Below are 18,582 nucleotides of genomic sequence, written 5' to 3' on the forward strand. Positions count from 1 at the left end.
AAAATTTTGAACAGGGTTATTTTCATAAATTCAGCTATTTATTTTCTTGTGGACTATATGTAAACATCTTTTGTGTAAAATATCTTACTCAGGACAGTACTAAATAAAAATAGCATGCAATTTGTATGATCTCTCCTATTCTGTTTAAATTATTCACATTTTCACAGATTCTGCAAAGGGTTGCCCAACTTACGCATAACACTGTATATGAAAACTGTTAAGTCTGATCAGTTACAAATGATAGCACTGAACTTCAGAACAGTCTTAAGGTCTGTGTTTGGTGCTTGAAAATGACCCCAAGCTTTATTCACCCAAGCCATCCTAGGTGTATATGAAGTAAAATATCTAGCTTTGGCCAGACCACTATGTATTTTACTTCATAACTTGTTAAATATGGATATTTTTCTTACACAAATGCATCGCTTCACACTTCAGAAGGCCTTCATTAACCCCCTGGAGCCGTGTGGAGTATGTTTATGATGGATAGATGTGGATGGATACACTTTCTTCAGCTCATAATCGTGAACCCTGTTCACTGCCATTATAAAGCTCAGAGGTTTTTATTAATATTTCTCTGATTGTTTTCGTTAGAAGCAAGAAGTCATATACACATAGGAGTAAAGGCCTTTGCACACTGAGTCCGAAATTTTTGCATGCGTTTTTTCGTATTCGTAATCCTAAAAAATCGTCACGCACAGAGACCGATGCGGAAAAATTAATGCGTTGCGGAAAAAAAAAAAAAAAAAAAAGTGAAACAATACAAAATGAAGCCTTCAAGCTGTGAGCACGATTTAGTTGTCTCCTCTCTTCTTAAAAAGAGAAAAAGAAAGAGGAAATATTGGGTCCATTCAATTCCGAGATTGCATAGAGAGAAAGGAGAGTTCCACCTCATCAAGGAGCTGTGGGATTATCCCGAGCGTTTCAAAGTTTACTTCAGGATGTTCAGTTTGATGCTTTACTACTGGCACAACCTGTATCTTTGTATTCCGCATGTTGTTTGTCATTCAGTGCTGCTGTTTTGTGCTGTAGAAGACGTGGATCAACTTGTCAGATTTTTGCGTTCGCGTACGGTGGCTCTGAATTGTCAAAACGTCTCTCAAAATGCATGCCACGGATGCGAAAAATGCAGAAAATCGAACCTGATCCGAATATTTCGGAATATTTCGGAAAGTTTCGGAGACAGTGTGCAAACGCAATTGAAATAACGTGAGGTACAATTTATTTTTTAACGTGAAAGTTTCGCATGAGAATTTTTGGCTCAGTGTGCAAAGGCCTTTAAGCTTGGGCTAATTTTCATTTGAAAGTGAACTAATCATTTAAGGGTTAAAAAATTTAGTCTCGGAGGAAAACATAATAATATTAATAATAATAATAATAATAATAATGTTCAAATAGGTTAACAATATGTTGCATTTCTTAAACCAACATTTACTAATTTTGTTCAAATATTAGTAAATAATTACTACAAACTGTTCCTAAAGGACATTCTATTAAGATTTACAACAAAACTTACAAAACCACTTACCCATATCCTCCCATTCACTTCTGCAGGTACATTTTTCCCAGATTGTGTCCTTCACAATGGCTTGACATTAAGGAGTATAAATTAATTTTAAACAAAAAAAATCATGATATCTTTTGGCCTAATGTGCTTATGAAATATATGTCCATCAAAAAATACTATAACATTGTATGTGTAAACTATATATTTTATATTTTTTTATCAAATTTCCTAGTGTCCCACTTTAGGAAATGTGGTTTCAAAATGTGGGATAGTATGATTCACCTAATGTGCGACAGTAGTTTAGTCAGTTCAAAATGTGTGGTGGTTCATGGTTTGTGGGACAAAAATGGTTATTTACAGTGTTTTAGTGTTGCTATGCAATAATAGAATGATTGTGTGTGTTTGTTGTTTAGTAAAATAGAAAACATTAGGCCAAATGATCTTAAACGTTTATGCAGTTCACAGCATTTTTATGAATTTTGACTCGAGGTTAAATCAAGCATAAAGTTTGTTCAAGGTTTTTTTATTATTTTTTTCTCCAGGTTGCAATATTTTATATTTTGCCTTCAAATAAGCCTAGGCTATGCCTGTTGAAGAAAACAGTGAAGAATTCTGACTGTGCATTTAACTCTTTTCTATATATAACATTACATAGCCTATGAAAATAGTTGCCTAATGTCTTTACAATAAATGCATCAAAACTATTATATTGTATTATTTATCTGATGATGTTCAATTATCAATCAATCCATCCATAACCAAGAGAATTACTAACTTAAGAAGATTTTTATTATTCTGCATGAATCAAATGATTTTGGCCTTTTCATAGACCTTTTATTATTATGATGATTATTATTATTATTATCATCATTATTATTATTAATATAATCATCATAAATTTTGGCCTTTTATCATAGAATTTTCAGTGTCCCACATTAGGGACACAACTGTCCCACATTAGGAAGCACCAGATTGTTTTAGACGACTTGCACTAAGAGCACTAATATGTCTATAATTTCTTTTATGAATGTGTTATCTCCATATTCTCTTTTGATTTGATTAGGAGACATCCTGGGGTTTTTAAAATGGTATTGTGTGTGAATTTAATGTTTTGGCTACAAATCACAATATGTCACAGAAGTCTGAAATGCAAAAAATGTCCCACATTAGGGCAATTCACCCTACCTAAAAAAATTAAAACATATCTTTCCCATTTGAACATATCTTTATGAATTACTAAGTTCAAAATAAATAATCAGATTAACACTTTTAAGTAGCAAATGTACAGTATCTGTATGCATATAGAACACAATATTGCATAACGACGGATTAAAGTACCTTTGTTGTAAATGAAGACTTTTTGTTGCATCATCAGTGTCCATTTTTAAATAGGCCGTTTGGATTCTGGATGAAAACAAATCTGAGTTAGCTGTTATTCAAAAGCAGTATACACCCACAATTAATGTAATTGTCATGTCATTCTAAGAAAGATCTAACGGATTTTAGTGTATACGTAAAGGATAAACGAAAGATGTGAACTGAAAAAGACATTTATATTCCAGTATTTATTGTTGAAGGCAGAGTTCTGTTGACCAGGAGACAGTTACTTCGGTAAAGTTGGTTTTATATTCGCACATTCAGACTTTCGCGTTTAAGATTTTTCTAATTATATATGCATTAAAGTTAATGTTTGCAAATACAAAGCAAGGGCATGATATTGACAACCAACTATTCTCAACCTATACATTTTCCACAATCGAGCAAAACGGCTATATATTGTTTTAATCGCATACTTACTTGAGGAATGTCTGCTGAATTTCCAATGTAGTGCGGTAAACAAAGCGTCTCAAAAGTCTGATCTTTTTTATTTTGTGCAAACATTTTATCCAACTACAGATGTACCAGCAAATATCACTCACAATATTGTCTTCTAGTGCTATAGATTTCCATTTAGCAACAATAAAATTGCATTATAATTAGTGTTGTTTTTAGCGGCCTGTTTTAATTTTAGTTTTAGTCTAGTCTTTGTGTCAAGCGGTTATTTTAGTTTTTATTAGTTTTAGCCACGTTCATACTCTTTTTATTCTAGTCAAGTTTCAGTCGACTAAAAGTCTGAGCATTTTAGTCTTATTTTAGTCAGAATTATCCATGACTATTTCGTCTAGTTTTACGAAAACTGATGACATTTAGTCTAATTTTAGTCAATGAAAATTTTATTTTAGTCTCTTTTTAGTAATGCATTTCTATTTAACCCAGTCAATATAATATAAGTACCGAGTAGTATAGACGAAACCAAAGTTTTCTTTTAGTCAAACCCATTTCAAACAAGGTTAGCTTATTATATTATTGTTATCTTATAGATAATATCTTATAATGCCTTGAGATGTCTCTTAACCCTTTAAGACCTGAAGGCTTTTTTAGAGGTTTTTTTTCTGAGCGACAAACACAAAAGTAAAGACTCATAACTCCAAAACTGTAGCAAGGAGAGTCAAAAGGTAGGTATCATTTGATAGAACACTTTTAAATTTTTTAGAAAATATAAATTACATTACTTTTGGACATTTTCATGCTGAAAAACTGCTGATAAAAGACAAAAAAAATGATATATATTTTTATAATTTTTAATTTTTTTTGTTTGACATGGAATAACTCAGGAAAGCAATAAGATCAGAGAAAAATTATTTTTTGGTGATGCTCTCCTACATGTGAGCTGCATCTGGTTCAAATTTTGTGGCATAAAGTATAGTTCAATAAAGTGTTATTCGTTTTTTCACTGCTAGATGGCGCCCATGGACGGTAAACTCAGGGTATGACTCATGGGTATGACAAAAAGAGCTGACTTATGAGGACATTCCCCATGTCCCCACTTTTCAAAAGGCTTATAAATCACACAGAATGAGTTTTTGTGAGAAAGTAAAAGTGTGCACAGTTTCCTGTGATGGTTAGGTTTAGGGTTAGGGGTGGTGTAGGGGGAGAGAAAATACGGTTTGTACAGTATAAAAAACCATTACGCCAAACAAACGTGTGTGTGTGTGTGTGTGCTTAAAGACAGCTCACGAAACTGATTTCAGACAGACTTCTGAGGCAGCGTGAGTTTAATGATGTACAGTGAAATAGAGCCTGCTTTGCTGAGAACTGAGGGAATATTTAAGTACTATAATAGAAATTTCTCTCTAGAAATGACATCAAACATGGAATAATAATAAATATATAAATAACAATGGTCAAAAATGTACATTTACACACAAACTGACCAGAAACCACAACTTTCAGACGCCATCTTTCTTTTTCTAAACTGAATGGAAGCACAGGATTATGGGATATCAGAGGATCTATGCTGAAATCATCAGATGAAGGAGTCTCAGGAGACAGGAAGTGAAGATCACATGCCTTGATGTCTTCCTGCCTTGAAATGTGTCCTCTGAAGGCAACGTTTTCCAGTTTTCAGATGCAGCACAGAGTCGCGTTCTGACATGTGAAAGTAGAAACAATGAGAAGAAGAAAGAACAGCTTTATAACATCCAGGAGCTGGTAAAGGTAGAGTAAAGAGGAGGAATAGAAAGAAGAAACAATCATTTCCAGACTTACAACACTTAATAGTGCCTTGAATAAAATAGGGAATCTTGAGACAGGAAAATGTGAACATTGAAATCAAGAAGAAACTGTAGATCATGTTATGATGAAATGTCCAAACAGTGAAAGGAGAATATTGATTTCTAATTTTAAAAGAATTAAGATGGACAAACACATTACACAGGAACTCAGATGATGAATGTTTTGATTTTTTAATGCAATATCTGAAAATGACTGAATTAGATAAAAGAATATTGGTGTTTAGTGTTGGGAATAGGGTTGCGTGATCTTGACCCACACTCCTGACCAGCAGGTGGCGGTAATGCACCTTAAAGTTGTGTGTCATAAAACCACCATAATAACCAAGAAGAAGAAGCCGCGATGAGTTCAAACATTTCCTGTAGATCTGAAGAGACTCTGGACGTTAAAAACCCTCAAAAAAGATCATATTTTGATGGTGAAATGAAGCTCGAAGCACTGAGGCTTTCCTCTCACTGTATCTGAAATGGTTCATTACTCGAAGCTTTTCTACACCGTCACACTAACGACATCTTGTGGTCAAAAGGTGGAAAAGCTGCATTTGCGTCCCAGACGAAACTTCGGACTAGGGTTGCCAGATGTCCACATCAAAACCCGCCCAATTGCTACTGAGAACTAACTCAATTTTACCCCCGGTAAAATTCGCATTCCAGGGGCTAAATACCATGTTATTTGGGTTCGTTTAAACCCGCGGACATGAAAAACAACCCGAAGAAACAGTGTAAAAGCAGCCCAATTCCGCGGGCAAACCGGGGACTTGGCAACACTGCTTCTGACATCACAGATCACGTGGTTATGTCTAAACGAATCAAGATGTTTGTTTCAGTTTCGTGTTGACTCGAGCTTGAAGTGTCGGTGCTAAACCAAAGAATATACACTGACAAGAAGCGACAGTCAATAGAAGGTTCCATTGAAACAGCAGCAGCCCTGCGTTTCTGTCATTCTGGGGTGAAAACCACGCGGGCAGTCCAATAGATTTCAATGGGAATATCAGCTGCTTTGTTAAAAAAAAAAAAAAAAAAAGTACATTAAAGCTGAAAATAGCTGAAAACCTGAATGATGACAACACAGAATAACGTACAAACACTCGACTAGTGCTCATTTAATTTTTTAACGGTTTATTATACAGACTTTATTTCTTCCACTTTTTTTCTCCACTTTGCTCTCTAGAAACCCAAGTCAGTTTGGGTTAAAATTCTTTAAAAGGCTTATAAACACTGAATTAATACCAACACATGAAATTAAATTAAGGACATGCATCAGAAAAATTGGGAATTTTGGACAATAACAGCTTGATTTTGCAGTGTTGTCTAATGTGTGTTAAAGCAAAAGTGTCCAAAAGTGTGAATTATGCGATAACGGACACAGCAATGCATCATGTATTATAAGATCATTATGTTTGTAACGTGATCCATTAAAACGTACAATATATTTCAATTCAGACCTAGATATTATTACTATTACTCCACTAGGTCTGAAATATATTGTTTGCTGCAAACATGACGACCTTAAATGTATTAATTATTAATTTACTATTAATAAATGTGTAAAGTTGCATAAAATGGAAATACTCAATAAAGTAGGCAAACTACATTTTCTCAGATGGATGAATGGTTGGATTCCACAACTGGTAAAATAAAACATATAAGGCAATACATTTACTGTAGGATACAATTTACTGATGACTTAATTTAAAAACTGTTCTATTGCGCTTCTGATCTGGCAGTGAAATTCGCCGATTTTGGGTGTGTAAGATGTGAAGGATTCTATGGTTCAGTTAGTATTTTCACCCCATAATGGCGGCTGCGCTACCGGAGCGCCATCTAGTGGCTGTTACCCAAAAAATATCAAAGTGTCGCCTCTTGGGTTCTAAACTCTTTGGCTGAACTTCACATCAGTGAGTTTGACGGTAAGTTCAGTTATCAGCTTTATTTAATATCATGTTGTTATATGATGTTGTTCTGTGTGTTTATATGATCGTGACACACTCTTGTTCACTGACAACAACAAACACTGACGACCAATGACGTCGAAAAATGAAGATAGGCCTACATAAAACGGATCTCCGTCATGACTTCACTTTTCTAATCTTTATCCAGATTATATCAAAACCGTAAAGATATTTCCACTGAAGATATATTTAGGTGATGTAACTTGACCTCTGTGAAATCAGAAGAGAAGAAAATGTCAGACCTGGCGATAACACGATAACAGTGATTATGACGTTATACAACTGGTCTAAAGGCGCCTTTGATGTTATTTTCCTCTAAACCACTAGATGGCACACAAACTTGCCTCAGCACTTTCCTATCAGCTTTCCAAAATGCACATGTAAATGTGTCTGATCCTTGACATGATCTCAGGCAGCAGCTCAAAGTTGATTCTGAGTTTCTAATATTTTATGTTTTTTTTAAATGTTGTTGATTTAAGTAGCAAATGAGAATCCATTAAATTAATGTTATATTTTCAGACAAACGTCTTCTTAATGATTTTCAGTTCTGTTCAAGTTAATTCAAGCAACAGTTTTTCAATAACAGAAGAATGTGGTATTTGGGGTAAAAGGCGCCACTGCTGTTGGGGATAAAGACATTATTTAACATGAACAGCTGGCTGACTTTTCCATTTCTTGATGTGACATGGTTAGATTCACATAGCAAATATCATATATCAAATTGGGTATCCATCTCAGAGATAATACACATATTTATAATGAAACAATCATATTTAAAAAAATATTATTATTTCATAATAAAACATCATTTATTGTTACTACTGTAAATCTATATTAAATATTATGGGATCTCCTTTAATGCTTTCAGAATCTTTACTTTTTAAAGGTGCTCTAAGTGATCCTGGGTGGAGTAACTTTCTGTTGATGTTCGAAGTGTTGTCAAACAAAACAGAGGCTAGCTAGACCCTCCTCCTTTTTTTTCTCAAGGTGTGCCTTTAGCCCCATTGTACTCTATATAGGGACCGAATTTTGTTCAGGAAAAAAGACAAAAAAATTATTTTACTAAAGTTTACTCCTGCATATTTTGATGTATTTTGTTATTGTTATAAATGTTGTGAATATTGTAGCTCAGATGTGTGAAATGTTCAGCTGTTTGCAAGTGTTTGTCATGTTCTGGTTTCTACAGCTTTACCTCAGGAGGAGAAATCTGCCTTTATTTGAAAGAAATAAAGATTGGCATTTATCCTGATGATTATCAATATCCACTGATATGAAATATATGTGTCCCAGCTCTAGTTTAATTCATTTAATGATTCAGTTCTTTGTTGTGTTCATATTATCTTTGATGTTCACAGAGAACATCCCAAATAACAAGACTAATGTTCTCTCAAACTCATGAACAAACGTCTTTCCAGTAACTTTAATAGATGGTTTGTTATCTGTTAGATCGTGATATAATGAAAGTTATCTGTTAGTGTCAAATGTTAGATGAATGTCTCTTTTTAACTTCTACTTTATCAGGACATTCAGAAAACATTCAAAAGTAACGTTCCCTTAATGTTTCCAGAATGATCAAATGAAATATTCCTTTAGTGTTCACCTAACTAAGACACATTTTGATCGTTCAGAGAATATTTAGAAATAATGTTTTCATAACTTAGTATAAGACACTCTTAGAGCACATGTTGATCACTGGGATATGTGCTGAAATCAACACACTGTAAATTACTTGTGATTAAAGCATCTGCTAAAGGCATCAGTGTAACATTAATGTAATGTTCCCAGTGTTTCCATATACAGGGAAGATGCCAGACTCTGAGACGAGGAAGAGATCTTCATCTCCAGATTCCAGCTGTGTGTCTCTGAAGAGCGATGGATCCATGGATCCTCCTCCTGTATTCAGTGATGGAGCAGTGACCTCTGACCCCAGGTGAGACACTGTCCTGTACTGGAGACAATAGACTGACTTACACAACAGCAAGAGATCATTTGTGATGTGATCTGTGAAAACCATCACATGGTGAAATTTTACCCATCACTGGTTTCAAATTATGAAAGTGAAATAAAAGTTATAGAAGTTTAGGTTTATGAAAATGTAAAAATATAATTGTTTATATTTTATAATAATATTTTACAAAGCATGTTTTACTCTTAAACTGCAAGAAAATAAAAGCCAAATGTCAACATTCCAAATTTTAGGTTGAAATATTTCAAAAATGAGCTTTCAGTAAGATTTTGTTTGGGCGCAGCACCAAACTTTTTCACTAGATGACACCCAAGCTCCATAGCTGACCATTTAAGGCGCCTCCATTAATTTGAGTGATCTGAACCATATAATTCTATATTTTCCTAGATTTTATGAAGTAGACATCTATTCAGAAGTAGTATGGTCAGTTTGTCAGTATTTGATCTGAATTCAACCTCTAATAAACACAGAATGAGAACATGTGTTCATTACAGCTCCGTTGTTCTCACGATAACATTATATTAGCGTGCTGTAGTTTATAGAGGACTGGTGGGAAATTTGCACTAATACACCTTCATTCTACATGTTATGTGGTTTATTTTGACAGGTGAACTGTCTTTGTAGTGTTAAGAGGAAAAGCTATGGCTGATATTTCTCCTCACGTCTGCTGGGTGTGTTCTTAAACAGTAACGTTACAGAAGGACAGTCTTGCCACGATAAAACACTGCTTTTCTGCACGCAACAGGCAAATTTTGCCAAGATGTTTTCAGAGATGATAGACCAGATGTTTTAGAATAATCATTTAATGAAAACCCAATTTTGCCAAAAAAAAAAAAAAAAAGGGGATGACATTCAACCTATTTTTTGACTTTACTGAAAACATTCCATTGAGACATCCGACGGGTTTTCCCAGGTTGCATCACATTTGATTTAATTGTTAACTACAGTGTAAAGATGTATATGAATTATTAATAATAATAAATAATAATAATAATAATAATAATAATAATAATAATAATAATAATAACAATAACAACAACAACAACAACAAAGTATCTTCAGGGGCCCGTTTCAATAAGGAGGTTCAACCAACTCTGAGTTAAAACTTGAACTCTGAGTTGACTTACCCTGAAATGGGAAACTCTGAGTTTTCTGTTTCAGAACAGCTGAATTGAGTTAGTTCAGTCGACTCGGAGTAGGTTGACTTGGAGTTAAGCGTGTGCACCACGACTATGAAAAGCCATCATCAATGGAGCTCCAATTGTAATGAAGGGTCAGTGGAGAATGGATCCATTTGCAGTCTTTATTAAAATACAGCAAATGCAACAGGGCAAAGACAGTACCGTGGTCGGGGGCAGCCAAGAGGTTGGGGCTGGCAGCAAGAATCAAAGTCGGGTCACAGGCAGTAGTCGAGACAGGCGGCAAGCAAACACAGATCAGAGTCCAGGCAGAAATCAGGGCAGGCGGCAGCAGTTCAAACAGTGATAATCAGCCCAGGTAATAACAGCATAGCAGTCCACAGAAATAACGCTCAGAAATGATCACCTTAGCAAATCAAGACTTTGCAATGTGTGAGAGCATGTGAGCATCTTAAATAGTGTGTGTGTGATGTGGTGCAGGTGCATGTGCAATCAGTCCCAGGAATGAGGGCCTATGGGAAATGGAGTCCGAATTGTAACCAGTCAATATTCGGGTGACGGCTCCCTCCGGTGGTCCGGAGGATGAGTCGAGGGAGCCACATTCATGACACCGATATTACGATTCACCATGGCAACAGCACGTGACAAAATGACGTCCGCATACTTCATCAATGCAAGTTTAATTCTTATCACTGTTATAATATCAAAGGTGAAAACTGGTAGATAAGTTATTGAACTAATATTCATTTTCATGGTATCCCACATGCAAAAAAAGAAGAAGAAAAAAAATAATTTAACAGGATGCAATAATAAGAGTGTAAATGATTTTATCATTATTAAACACTCGTTACACAATTTACTTCCACTTTTAGTACATTTTCTTCATTTTTATTGAAAATAAATGCCTTTCTGATGTGATAAGGGAGAATGGCAAGCTCGGCAGAAGGTGGATTCGAACCCAGTCAATCACATCACAAGTTAATTCTCCGTGCCCAACATACTACTGCCTACACCACTGCAGCCACGAGAATGTGTGTTAATTTCAACCTGGTCTGACATTTAATTTGCTCTTAGTAATAGACACTCCAAATAATCTTGTTTTCCGTCTGCATTAAGATTATTTTTATTACCACACTGGCAGATATTGATAAATTTACTTAAGTAAAATGCACTTAATTTAGATCCCCCAGGAGACAAGACTAAATATCTTATATCATTTTCTTATATGCAAAATCCATCTTGATTTAAGAATTTTTAGATATTTGTACTTGAAATAGGACAAAAAATACTCAGTAAGAAAAGCATTTTTGCAGCGTGAATGAATGAGTGAACTATTTAAACATCACTTGCACATTAAAAAAAGGGAAGGAGACCGAAGGAAACTCTGGGTTTACCGAAGAAAACCTGCTCCTGACCAGGTTAGGTTCACAGAGTAAGTTACAATGGTAACTGACTCTGAGTATAAGTTACCTCTCTTTCAGAAACAGGCTTGACTTACCCTGCTTTCTCGGGTTTGACAAACCTCCCATTTTGAAACAGAAAATCCAGAGTTTCCCTCTTTTCAGGGTTAACATACTCAGAGTTCTCACTTAACCTCCTTTCTGAAATGGGCCCCAGGTGGAGGAAGAGATCTTCATCTCCAGATCCCAGCTGTGTGTCTTTGAAGAGCAATCAATCCATGGATCCTCCTCTTAAATTCAGTGATGGACCAGTGACCTCTGACCCCAGGTGAGACACTGTCCTGTACTGAAGACAATAGACTGATTACAACAGCAAGAGATCATTTGTGATGTGATCTGTGAAAACCATCACATGGTGAAATTTTACCCATCACGTTCCATTGTGACATCCAACGGGTTTTCCCAGGTTACATCACATTTGAATTAATTATATTATGTTAAAGGCGCTCTAAGCCATGTCACACATTTTTAGGCCAAAACATTTTTTTGTCACATACAGCAAACATCTCCTCACTATCCGCTAGCTGCCTGTCCCCTGAACACACTGTAAAAAAACGCGGCCTCTGTAGTCGCCACAAGCTCAAAACGGCAGTAAAAACAAACTGGTCTAGCCTGGACCACGAAACATAATAAACATGTTCCAGCCAATAACCGACAAGAATGATTTGGGGGTGGAGTTTTGGGGTTAGTGCGCGTGCACATGAAGGGGGTGTGTAGAAGAGAGAAGCATAAAGAGGGAAGTTCGAATTATGTGATCTTAGGGGAGGAGGAGGGAGGAGGAGGAGGAGGAGGAGGGTCTAGCTAGCCTCTGTTTTGTTTGACAACACTTCGAACGTCAACAGGAAGTTACTCCACCCAGGATCACTTAGAGCACCTTTAACTACAGTGTAAAGATATATATGAATTATTATTATATCTCAGTATCTTCAGGAAGAGGAAGAGATCTTCATCTCCAGATCCCAGCTGTGTGTCTCTGAAGAGCGATCGATCCATGGATCCTCCTTTTAACTTCAGTAATGGAGCAGTGACCTCTGACCCCAGGTGAGACACTGTCCTGTACTGGAGACAATAGCTGTGTCTCAATTAGGGCTGGACGATTAATCAAAAAGTAATCAAAACCAAAATTCAAAACATTATATTTAAAAACATTCATACAACATTATTTACCCATGATCTTCATGAAGCAGTCTATGTAAATGTCTAAATAACACCACTTCAGATGGAGCTTCTGGGCCTCTTCTGCTGTGCAAACATGGATTGATGATTTCTTTTGATTGGTAACAGTCTGATTGGATCTTATTGTTGTAAGTGGATTTATTGTTTAACTTTTAAAAACAAATTTTCTATTTTAAGAAATTGACAAAATATGATCCATACATTTAATAAGATTAGAAAAATTGCTCTTATAATGGTACAAATGCCCCAGGAAATTAATTTAAAGGGGCAAATATCACCCTGTAATGGCAAAGTTAAAGGATTAGTCCACTTTTACATAAACTTTTCCTGATAAATTTACTCACCCCCATGTCATCCAATATGTTGTTCTTTCATGAGTTGAAAAGAAATGAAGGTTTTTGATGAAAACATTCCAGGATTTTTCTCCTTATAGTGGATTTCAGTGGCTACCAACAGGTTGAAGGTCCAAAATTACAGTTTCAGTGCAGCTTCAAAGAGCTTTAAACGATACTAGACGAGTAATAAGGGTCTTATCTAGAGAAACGATCGGTCATTTTCGAAAAAAAGACAACCGTTTACGCATTAAGCCTTCTTCATAACACTTATGCTGAACGTCCTATGCCTTCCCTATTCAACTTACGGAACGAACGCGCCACCAGTTTCGTTTTTTTCCATAAGTAGAATAGGGAAGGCGTAGGACATTCAGCATAAGCGTTATGAAGAATGCATAAACGGAAAGTACGTTCAAGGCGATATATTGTTTATAAAGCATAAACGGTTGTATTTTTTTAGAAAATGGCCGATGGTTTCTCTAGATAAGACCATTATTACTCATCTGGTATCGTTTAAAGCTCTTTGAAGCTGCACTGAAACTGTAATTTGGACCTTCAACCTGTTGGTAGCCATTGAAATCCACTATAAGGAGAAAAATCCTGGAATGTTTTCCTCAAAAACCTTCATTTCTTTTCAACTCATGAAAGAAAGACATCTTGGATGACATGGGGGTGAGTAAATTTATCAGGAAAAGTTACCAACAGGTTGAAGGTCCAAATATCAGTTTCGACAGTTATACAGTGTTAGAGGCGGGGCCATGCTCGGTGCATCATCGACAGTTATATAGTGTTATGCTCGGTGCATCATCGACAGTTATATAGTGTTAGGGGCGGGGCCACGATCGGTGCGTCATCGACAGTTATGTAGTGTTAGGGGCGGGGCCACGATCGGTGCGTCATCGACAGTTATATAGTGTTAGGGCCGGGGCTGTGCTCGGTGCGTCATCGACAGTTATATAGTGTTAGGGGCGGGGCTGTGCTCGGTGCGTCATCGACAGTTATATAGTGTTAGGGGCGGGGCTGTGCTCGGTGCGTCATCGACAGTTATATAGTGTTAGGGGCGGGGCTGTGCTCGGTGCGTCATCAACAGTTATGTAGTGTTAGAGGCGGGGCCACGATCGGTGCGTCATCGACAGTTATATAGTGTTAGAGGTGGGGCCACGATCGGTGCGTCATCGACAGTTATATAGTGTTAGGGCGGGGCCACGATCGGTGCGTCATCGACAGTTATATAGTGTTAGAGGCGGGGCCACGATCGGTGCGTCATCGACAGTTATATAGTGTTAGGGCCGGGGCTGTGCTCGGTGCGTCATCGACAGTTATATAGTGTTAGGGGCGGGGCTGTGCTCGGTGCGTCATCGACAGTTATATAGTGTTAGGGGCGGGGCCACGATCGGTGCGTCATCGACAGTTATATAGTGTTAGGGGCGGGGCTGTGCTCGGTGCGTCATCGACAGTTATATAGTGTTAGGGGCGGGGCTGTGCTCGGTGCGTCATCAACAGTTATGTAGTGTTAGAGGCGGGGCCACGATCGGTGCGTCATCGACAGTTTATGTAGTGTTAGGGGCGGGGCCACGATCGGTGCGTCATCGACAGTTATATAGTGTTAGGGCGGGGCTGTGCTCGGTGCGTCATCGACAGTTATATAGTGTTAGGGGCGGGGCTGTGCTCGGTGCGTCATCGACAGTTATATAGTGTTAGAGGCGGGGCCATGCTTGGTGTATCATCGACAGTTATGTAGTGTCAGAGACGGGGCCATGCTCGGTGCGTCATCGACAGTTATATAGTGTTAGAGGCGGGGACATGCTTGGTGTATCATTGACAGTTATGTAGTGTTAGAGGTGGGGCCGTGCTTGGTGCATCATCGACAGTTATATAGTGTTATGCTCGGTGTGTAATCAACAGTTAGAGGCGGGGCCATGCTCGGTGTGTCATCGACAGTTATATAGTGTTAGAGGCGGGGCCATGCTTGGTGCGTCATCGACAGTTATATAGTGTTAGAGGCGGGGCCATGCTTGGTGTATCATCGACAGTTATGTAGTGTCAGAGACGGGGCCATGCTCGGTGCGTCATCGACAGTTATAGAGTGTTAGGGGTGGGGCCGTGCTTGGTGCATCATCGACAGTTATATAGTGTTAGGGGCGGGGCCACGTTCGGTGCATCATCGACAGTTATATAGTGTTAGAGGCGGGGCCATGCTTGGTGTATCATCGACAGTTATGTAGTGTCAGAGACGGGGCCATGCTCGGTGCGTCATCGACAGTTATATAGTGTTAGAGGCGGGGCCATGCTTGGTGTATCATCGACAGTTATGTAGTGTCAGAGACGGGGCCATGCTCGGTGCGTCATCGACAGTTATAGAGTGTTAGGGGTGGGGCCGTGCTTGGTGCATCATCGACAGTTATATAGTGTTAGGGGCGGGGCCACGTTCGGTGCATCATCGACAGTTATATAGTGTCAGAGACGGGGCCATGCTCGGTGCGTCATCGACAGTTATAGAGTGTTAGGGGTGGGGCCGTGCTTGGTGCATCATCGACAGTTATATAGTGTTAGAGGCGGGGCCACGTTCGGTGCATCATCGACAGTTATATAGTGTTATGCTCGGTGTGTAATCAACAGTTATATAGTGTTATGCTCGGTGCATCATCGACAGTTATATAGTGTTATGCTCGGTGTGTCATCGACAGTTATATAGTGTTAGGGGCGGGGCCACGTTCGGTGCGTCATCGACAGTTATATAGTGTTAGAGGCGGGGCCATGCTTGGTGTGTCATCGACAGTTATATAGTGTTAGAGGCGGGGCCATGCTCGGTGCGTCATCGACAGTTATATAGTGTTAGAGGCGGGGCCACGTTCGGTGCGTCATCGACCGTTATATAGTGTTAGAGGTGGGGCCATGCTTGGTGTGTCATCGACCGTTATATAGTGTTAGAGGTGGGGCCATGCTTGGTGTGTCATCGACAGTTATATAGTGTTAGGGGCGGGGCCACGCTCGGTGCGTCATCGACAGTTATATAGTGTTAGAGGCGGGGCCACGTTCGGTGCGTCATCGACAGTTATATAGTGTTAAGGCGGGGCCATGCTCGGTGTGTCATCGACAATTATATAGTGTTAGAGGTGGGGCCACGATCGGTGCGTCATCGACAGTTATATAGTGTTAGAGGTGGGGCCACGATCGGTGCGTCATCGACAGTTATATAGTGTTAAGGCCGGGGCTGTGCTCAGTGCGTCATCGACAGTTATATAGTGTTAGAGGCGGGGCCACGATCGGTGCGTCATCGACAGTTATGTAGCGTTAGAGGCGGGGCCATGCTCGGTGTGTCATCGACAGTTATATAGTGTTAAGGCCGGGGCCATGCTCGGTGCGTCATCGACAGTTATATAGTGTTAGAGGTGGGGCCACGATCGGTGCGTCATCGACAGTTATATAGTGTTAGAGGTGGGGCCACGATCGGTGCGTCATCGACAGTTATATAGTGTTAGAGGTGGGGCCACGATCGGTGCGTCATCGACAGTTATATAGTGTTAGAGGTGGGGCCACGATCGGTGTGTCATCGACAGTTATATAGTGTTAGGGCCGGGGCTGTGTTCAGTGCGTCATCGACAGTTATATAGTGTTAGAGGCGGGGCCACGTTCGGTGCGTCATCGACAGTTATATAGTGTTAGAGGCGGGGCCGTGCTCGGTGCGTCATCGACAGTTATATAGTGTTAGAGGCGGGGCCACGCTCGGTGCGTCATCGACAATTATATAGTGTTAGAGGCGGGGCCATGCTCGGTGCGTCATCGACAATTATATAGTGTTAGAGGCGGGGCCATGCTCGGTGCGTCATCGACAGTTATATAGTGTTAGAGGCGGGGCCATGCTCGGTGTGTCATCGACAGTTATATAGTGTTAGGGCCGGGGCTGTGCTCGGTGCGTCATCAACAGTTATGTAGTGTTAGAGGCGGGGCTGTGCTCAGTGCGTCATCGACAGTTATATAGTGTTAGAGGCGGGGCCACGATCGGTGCGTCATCGACAGTTATGTAGTGTTAGAGGCGGGGCCATGCTCGGTGTGTCATCGACAGTTATATAGTGTTAAGGCCGGGGCCATGCTCGGTGCGTCATCGACAGTTATATAGTGTTAGAGGTGGGGCCACGATCGGTGCGTCATCGACAGTTATATAGTGTTAAGGCCGGGGCCATGCTCGGTGTGTCATCGACAGTTATATAGTGTTAGGGCCGGGGCTGTGCTCAGTGCGTCATCGACAGTTATATAGTGTTAGAGGCGGGGCCACGTTCGGTGCGTCATCGACAGTTATATAGTGTTAGAGGCGGGGCCACGCTCGGTGTGTCATCGACAGTTATATAGTGTTAGAGGCGGGGCCACGATCGGTGCGTCATCGACAGTTATATAGTATTAGAGGCGGGGCCACGATCGGTGCGTCATCGACAGTTATATAGTATTAGAGGGCGGGGCCATGCTCGGTGCGTCATCAACAATTATATAGTGTTAGAGGTGGGGCCACGCTCGGTGCGTCATCGACAGTTATATAGTGTTAGGGGCGGGGCCGTGCTCGGTGCATCATCGACGGTTATATAGTGTTATGTTCGGTGCGTCATCAACAGTTATATAGTGTTATGCTCGGTGCGTCATCGACAATTACAGTGTTAGAGGCGTTACAGTGTTACAGTGTTAGAGGCGGGGCCACGATCGGTGTATCATCAACAGTTATATAGTGTTATGCTCGGTGCGTCATCAACAGTTATATAGTGTTATGCTCGGTGCGTCATCAACAGCTATATAGTGTTATGCTCGGTGTATCATCAACAGTTATATAGTGTTATGCTCGGTGCGTCATCAACAGCTATATAGTGTTATGCTCGGTGTATCATCAACAGTTATATAGTGTTATGCTCGGTGCGTCATCAACAGCTATATAGTGTTATGCTCGGTGTATCATCAACAGTTATATAGTGTTATGCTCGGTGCGTCATCAACAGCTATATAGTGTTATGCTCGGTGCGTCATCGACAATTACAGTGTTAGAGGCGGGGCCATGCTCGGTGCGTCATCGACAGTTATATAGTGATAGAGGCCCGGCCATGCTCGGTTTGCATCGACAGTTATATAACGTATAAATATGTGTATGAATTATTATTATTATTATTATTATGTCTTTGTGTCACCAGCAGGGGGAGTCAGAGAGCAACATCTCCACAACCCAGTTGTGTGTCTATGAATAGCAGTCAATCCATAGTTCCTCCTGAATTTAGTGATGGACCAGTGACCTCTGACCCCAGGTGATTATCAGCATTATTTAGTGAGTTTCCTGCTGTAATGAAACTAGTTTGAGACATTTATTTATAAGAAAATAAGGTCTAAGCAGAAAGCATAATTTTTAGTTGTCATGGAAACAGTTACAGTATTTTCCAGAAACTAAATCACAACTGACTGTAAGTC

At 39.4% G+C, this 18,582-nt stretch overlaps 1 protein-coding gene across 1 annotated transcript in view; it reads left to right on the plus strand.

Annotated features, from left to right (window-relative positions):
• Positions 1-6,981: 6,981 nt before the first annotated feature.
• Positions 6,982-18,582, plus strand: part of LOC125276042 (NACHT, LRR and PYD domains-containing protein 12-like) — a 56,992-nt gene continuing 45,391 nt past the window's right edge. The window contains 5 exon segments of the mRNA XM_048203449.1: positions 6,982-7,025; positions 8,853-8,997; positions 11,790-11,900; positions 12,554-12,673; positions 18,312-18,422. Coding sequence (XP_048059406.1) covers positions 8,873-8,997; positions 11,790-11,900; positions 12,554-12,673; positions 18,312-18,422 — 467 coding nt within the window. The 5' untranslated portion in view covers positions 6,982-7,025; positions 8,853-8,872.

This window comes from Megalobrama amblycephala, linkage group LG9, assembly GCF_018812025.1.
Source record: "Megalobrama amblycephala isolate DHTTF-2021 linkage group LG9, ASM1881202v1, whole genome shotgun sequence".
Classification (NCBI taxonomy): domain Eukaryota; kingdom Metazoa; phylum Chordata; class Actinopteri; order Cypriniformes; family Xenocyprididae; genus Megalobrama; species Megalobrama amblycephala.